Source organism: Sinocyclocheilus grahami, unplaced genomic scaffold (genome assembly GCF_001515645.1).
Source record: "Sinocyclocheilus grahami isolate Dianchi unplaced genomic scaffold, SAMN03320097.WGS_v1.1 scaffold1049.1, whole genome shotgun sequence".
NCBI lineage: Eukaryota > Metazoa > Chordata > Actinopteri > Cypriniformes > Cyprinidae > Sinocyclocheilus > Sinocyclocheilus grahami.
In genome coordinates this window covers 376750-384028 of record NW_015506228.1, presented here as the reverse complement: position 1 = coordinate 384028, position 7279 = coordinate 376750, and the positions used below count along the sequence as shown (strand labels likewise).

The following is a 7279-nucleotide window of genomic DNA, read 5'->3' as shown; positions in this document are numbered from 1 at the left end:
AGTGTGTGTGAGAGAGAGAGTGTGTGTGTGTGTGTGTGCATGTGTGAGTGTGCGCTCGTGTGTGAGTGTGTGTGTGTGTGTGTGTGTGTGTGTGTGTGTGTGTTTGTATATATAGATCAGAGTTCTTATAGTAAACTGAAACTAAAATAAGAATAATAATTTAAAAAATATATATTATATATAATATATATTTTGTTACTTGAAATAAAATAAATGGTAACTGAAATAAAAAGGCAGCATTCATCATGTGAAATAATTAATTACAATTTAAATAAATACAATTTAATTAATAGAAATTATTTTAAAAGACTATATAGACAAACAAAAATAAAAAAAATGACAAAAACAACACCCAACAAACTTACAAAAATTGTAACAAAAATTAAAAGGAAAATAAAAATACTGATTCCACATAGTATTATAGTTTTTATTATTTCAATGATATTAAAATAGCACTGCTGCTGATAATATATTAACGAAATAAAAGGCCACTTAAGTGACTTAAAGAGAGAGTTTCATGACTGTTTCTAAACACACTTAAGTACACTTTTAAAAAGTAACCTTTGTAATAATGTCAAGTTTTATTTTACATTTTAAATCATCGTTTTAATAATCTTTTAAAGCAAGATAAAATGCTTTAAAGTAGTACACTTATTTGCACTTTGACTAACATACTAAATCAAGTACTTGATTATAATTTTATCAGTAGCTTATTATTTGATATCAGATTTTAAAGGTTAATATAATTTAAATGTACTTAATCGCAGCTTCATGATGAATGTGTTATTACACATATATTTAAATACATGACATTCAAGTTTTAACAGAAGTATATTTTAGCTTGGTAACACTTTATTTTAAGGTGTCCTTGTTACACACGTTACATGTTCTTACTATTATAATAACAATAAATCATGCATAATTACATGCAAGTAACCCTAAACATATAGTAAGTACATGTAGTTAATTAATATTACTCGGTACTTCAGTGTATAATTACGGACACCTTAAAAGAAAATGTAACCTTTAGTTTACCATAAATTGTTGTTTTTAAATGAGTGTACCATAAATTATGAAATGGCATATAAAAATGTACTTACTTCCTATATAAGTAGATCATAAAACACTCTAAAGTTCAATTGCATTTAACGTAAATGTAACTATAATACATGTCATGTAATTGCAATTGACATGCAATTAAGTGTCAGAAAGCATTGCGATCGGTTCATACTTAAATATATAATTTCCCTAATCAGTACACTTTTTAAAAGGATGCTGGTCTACTTCTTTTGTTCTCGTATCGTCACAGTTGGCCGATGAGGCGGAGCTGGAAGCGTTGTGTGCTGAAGTCTCGTCGCAGAGCCACTTGAGCGAGAGCCCGGATTCACCGAGCCGTCCCTGCTGCACGTTCACTTACATCACCATGACCGGAGAGGAAGTAGAGCTGTGCCACGGAGGAAGTGACATCGCTGTCAGGTAGGAGCCATCGACTGACCTGTTTAAAGGGACGGTTCATCATTTACTCACCCTCAATTCGTTCCAATCCTGCACGAGTTTCTTTCTTCTGTTGAACCTAAAAGAGGATATTTTAAGGCAGAGAGGCTATTTACAGGCGGCTGTAAAACAACATCTCCAGTGGCAGAGATGGTGAATCGCTTACCGTAGTCTGTTTGGTTAAGCTTTCCATTGATGTATGGTTTGTTAGGATCGGACAATATTTGGCTGAGATACAACTATTTGAAAATCTGGAATCTGAGGGTGCAAAAAAATCTAAATATTGAGAAAATCATCTTTAAAGTTGTCCAAATGAAGTTCTTAGCAATGCATATTACTAATCAAACATTAAGTTTTGATATATTTACGGTAGGACATTTACAAAATATCTTCATGGAACATGATCTTTACTTAATATCCTAATGATTTTTGGCATAAAAGAGAAATTGATAATTTTGACCCATACAATGTATTGTTGGCTATTGCTACAAATATCCCCCAGTGACTTATGACTGCTTTTGTGCTGCAGGGTCACAAATCACATCTTCAATAAAAATATAGGAAATAATCGAAAAGTTGAAAGTAAAGTATGGGGACGGCTTTATTGTCCCAATAAAGTGGCATCCATTTAATAATTTGAATTAAAATTATAATTTACACTCAGTATGTTATTATTGTATCCTTTTTTATAATGTACTATAATACTGAGGTGCAGATATGTGCCACTATTTGCAATAATTAGTATAAATAGCAGAAGAGCCTGCTATTTGCACATAGTGTAAATAGCATATCGCTAAGATTTTTTTTTTTTTGTCATAATTTAAAGAATGTAACCAAACAGCTGACGGTAGCCATCGACTTCCATAGTATATAAACAAATACTATGGAAGTCAGTGGCTACCATTTTTGGGTGAATTATCTTAAGCTTAAGTTTTACTTTATATTGGACTCAGAAATGGATGTACTGTGCTTATTGCAGGGATTCTTGAGCAAAGAAATGCGAAGTGCTTTTTAAATGTGTTGGGAAGTTAATAGATCGATGGTCTCTAATGCATGTACTTGTGTTTGTTCAGCTGGGAGAATAGAGATGTGTATGTGCGAGCGGTGCGAGATCTGCGCCGGCGGGAGCTGCAGAATGTGGAGTGTATGTCGGCCGTCCGCGCCGGTCTGGGCTCCATCATACCCCTGCAGCTCCTGACCTTACTGAGCCCCGCTGAGATGGAGCTGCGCACCTGCGGCCTGCCGGACATCGACCTGGAGTTCCTCAAGGTCAGACAGCGAACCGCTCAACTCGCTCTCCTCTTCTTTCATTTGCAGCGTTGAAATTTTACAGCTTGCCTTCATCTTTGTTGACTTACACTGCCGGTCTAAAGTTTGGGATAAGTCTCTTCTGCTCATCAAGGCTGCATTTATTTGATCAAAAATACAGAAAAAAAATGCTAAATGTTATTACAATATAAAATAATGGTTTCTATTTTAATATCCTTTAAAATATAATTTATTTCTGTGATGCAAAGCTGTATTTTCAGCATCATTACTCCAGTCTTCAGTGTCACATGATCTTCAGAAATCAGTATAATTTGCTGATTTATTATTAGAATTATCTAAGAGTTGTGCTGCCAAATATATATTTTTTGGAAACTGCGATACTTTTTTCAGGATTCTTTGATGAATAAAAAGTTAAAAAGAACAGCATTTATTCAAAATAGAAATCTTTGCTATCACTTCTTAACAATTTAACACATCCTCGCTGAATAAAAGTTTTGACTGACACCAAGCTTTTGAACGGTAGTGTATATTGTTGGAAAAGATTTCTATTTTAAATAAATGCTCTTCTTTTTAACTTTTTATTCATCAAAGAATCCTGAAAAAAAGTATCACAGGTTCCAAATAAATATGAAGCAGCAACAGTTTCAACACTGATAATAAATCGGCATATTATTATTATTTCTGAAGATCATGTGACACTGAAGACTGGAGTAATGATGCTGAAAATACAGCTGCGCATCACAGGAATAAATTTGTTATTTTACATCGTAATAATATTTCACAATATTACATTTTTTTCTGTATTTTTGATCAAATAAATGCAGCCTTGATGAGCATAAGAAACATTAAAAATCGTTCTGATCCCAACCTTTTGAACGGTAGTGTACTTCTAGTCCCCCGTGAAAAAGAAGTGCACATAAAGGGATAGTTTGCACAAAGAAATTTTCGGTTCGTTTACTCACCCTCAGGCCATTTGAGACGTAGGTGACTTTTTGTCTTCAGTACAGTAAGGAAGATTTTTAGCTGAAACCGTGATCCTTGGGAATTCTTAAAATGCAAGTCAGCAGTTACTGTCCCTTTGAGAGTCAAAAAAGCATATACAGGCAACACGAAATGAATACCCGTGGCTCCTGATGATATAATGTGGTCTTATGAAGCGAAACGATCAGTCTGTGCAAGACACTGAACATTATTTGCAACGTTATTACCTGAAATAATGAACAAACAGTTCATAGTGTCCGTTTTGCAAACGAATCGTTTTTTTGAAACGGTTATTTTTAGTGAATTACAGTTGAAGTGGATCAGAAACGTTCATCAAAGTTGTCCTAAGACAAGAACGCATTTTCGTTTTAGGACAACTTTCGATGGAAGGTTTTGATTGAAATGTTGGCAAAAATTAAACTGAAGCGTATGAAACAATTCACGGCTGGAGCAGCACAGATCTACAAGCTACTCAATCAAAACTCACTTTCAGTCACTCGGACTGGAAATGAGCCGAAATACTGGCGTATCTGATCCTATGATGAATGAATCATTCAGCGCTCCAGTTCCTCCAGCAGTCACTGAACTGAGCAAACAGTTCGACTCGGACCGAAGAACCAATTTAACGTTTCTATGGTTTCTCAGGGTTTATGTGATTTAAGACTAGTTTATTCACTTGAAATGCTTTAGACATGTAAAACATCCATTTCACGTGATTATTGGATATTTAAATAATATAGTTGCGTATACGTTAAGTGATTCTGTACTGGTGAACTGTTATTTGAATCAGTTCGTTAAAACGAACTGTCCGAAAGAACCAGTTCGCAGAAAAGAATCGCATTTCCCCGTTTGCCTGAGGCTCTGGTAATAATGTCGTAAATAATGTTGATTTTCTTGCACAGACCAGTTGTTTCGCTTCATAAGACCTCAATATATCGTCAGGAGCCACGGGTGTTCATTTTGTGTTTCTTTATGGGCTTTTTTGACTCTCAAAAGCGTCAGTGGCCGTTGACTTGCATTTTATGAATGCCCCAAAGACCAATTCACCTAAAAAATAAAAAAAGAAGAAAAGTCACCTACACCTTGGATGGCCTGAGGGGGAGTAAATTAACAGCAAATGTTCATTTCTGGGTAAACTCTCCCTTTAAGCCCTAACTAAGTGGGTTGCACTTAATGTATATTTAAATTATAAAGCATTTTAATTTCATTTACATGCCACTGACTGTACATTATGCCACTTTTTACACGTTTGCTTACCAAATGTGCAAACAGGACCGTCCAACTAGTTAACTAACCGAACTCATTCTCCTGATCACGTCGATCCAGGCTCACACTATGTATCAGGTGGGACTGATGGAGACGGACCAGCACATTGAGTTCTTCTGGGCCGCGCTCGAGATGTTCACGCAGGAGGAGCTCAGCAAGTTCATCAAGTTCGCTTGCAACCAGGAGCGAATCCCCTTCACCTGCCCCTGTAAAGACGGCGGCCCCGACACGGCTCACGTGCCCCCCTACCCCATGAAGATCGCCCCACCTGATGGGGCGGTGGGTGAGTGTCACACATTCATTGACAAATGAACAAAAATGCCCAACAAATTCTGCACTCTCATGCACTGTGCCATCAGTGCAGTTACAGCACAATGCAAGAGATTTATTTAGTTGTGTAGACAGCTTTAGTGATCATAACAGGATTTGGGGAACATTCTTCACTTGCTTTCTGTATATAATTTACTTCCAAGTTGAATAACCATGCTGCTAAGATAACCAAAAGGCAATAAACACATTCATAAACAGTGCTCAGCTTGTTTTATCTTTTGCCTATACGAATATGATGTGCTTTTTCGCCAGATACAGACTTTTTTTTTTTCTTTTTTTTTTTTTTTTTTAATGCATTCTATTAATCAACGTTAATAATCCTTATTACAATATCAAGGGCAATAATTGAAAATAATGATTGCGTTGGTGTAGCCAAGCTTTATACGTACTTCGGTTTCACTGCCGAAGAGCATTGGAGAAACTTTTGCATAAGAATTTTTGCGCTTTTTGCACTTTAAGCGTTAAGAGGTTCACTTAAATAGGGGTGTGCGATATTGACAAAAAATAATATCTCGATATTTTCGATATTTTGCCGTGGACAGCTGACTCCTAAAGTTTTTGATATTCTTCATGTTCAGTGTGGCCAGTTCACACTGATAGAAATTAATCTTTTACAATACGTTTTTACCTTTTAATGGGCATTTTTACGTTTATAAAGCCATTTTTCTAAAAAGTGTGCTTTATCTTTTGACACAAATTCTTGCATTTAATCATTGAATTAGAATAATAAGACATTTGGGCTGTTACCAAGCAAATTAAATCAGTATCAACAAAATGCATCGTTGCAATGCAGAGGAAACACAGAAGCTGCGTCTGAAGTAGCGTTTAGATGTATTTACACACACTACTGTTTAGTGCAGAACATGAATGATTAACCTGCAATTGCAAATGCATAAATATGTAATTAAAATAAAAATGTTTTAATATAACTTTAAACACCGTTATTCAAAATGATCTAAATAATAATAATAAAATAATCCTAAGACAAGAACGCTTTTAGGTTTTAGGACAACTTTGATGGAAACTTTAAATGTGAAATTAAAACCGCCAGTAGGTGGCAGCAAGTCACGGTTAATTAGTGAGTCATTGCGACCGAATCATTTAAACGAGTGATTCATTCGGGAACGAAACACCGTCAAGTTGCTCAGAGACGCTAAACAGTGCTGTGGCTGTGTCTGGAGTTCTTTTTGTCGTCGAAATAGCACAAAAACAGCCAGTTATGGCGTCTAAAACGTAAGTCTCTTAATTAACTTCTTGTTTTTTTTAACTGTGTTGTAAAAAAATCAATATTAAATTTGTAATCATGGTGATTTTTGGAGAAAAAACTGCACTCTTTGTGTGATATTGATTAGCTATATGAAATTATATAAATATATACATTTTCTGTCCCCATATCTTGAATTTTGTGATCTCTCTAAATGTATTTTATTAGACTGAATCATGCCGTGAAGGAACGTACGCGCACTAGTCTAAACTTCACATAATGCACTGCACTCTGTAGATGTGCTTTTTGCAAAATGCTCGATAATGTCAAATCGCACATCGTTAAACAACAATTACGATATTAACGCAGACGATATTTTTTTTTAAATCATGCACCGAAACGTTGTTAATGGTTGACTATTCATATAACAAAATTGTCAAGCATTGTAAAAAATATCAGTTTGATTTCATAAATTAAAAACTGCTTCGTATGGAAGCTTTTTTCCACCATGGAAATAAAAAAAATTATAGAACAATAGAATTATGAACAGAATTCGAAAGGGTAATTGTGACTTGTTATCTCTGAAAGAAACATCAGAATTGTAAGATAAAAAAAAAAATTCAGAATTGTGAGATAAAAAGTCGCAATTACGCATAAAAAGCAATTTATGGAAATAAGCTTCCATAGCTGTAAACTGACAATAGACAAAATGTTCTAAAGCATCTTTTCTTAAAA

General features: G+C 34.9%; 1 protein-coding gene across 1 annotated transcript in view; it reads left to right on the top strand.

Moving 5' to 3' along the window:
* The window catches only part of LOC107566134 (probable E3 ubiquitin-protein ligase HECTD4), a 52638-nt gene that overhangs the window by 44504 nt on the left and 855 nt on the right, over positions 1-7279 (top strand). The window contains 3 exon segments of the mRNA XM_016251511.1: positions 1310-1476; positions 2568-2763; positions 5071-5293. Of these exon segments, the coding sequence (XP_016106997.1) occupies positions 1310-1476; positions 2568-2763; positions 5071-5293 (586 nt within the window).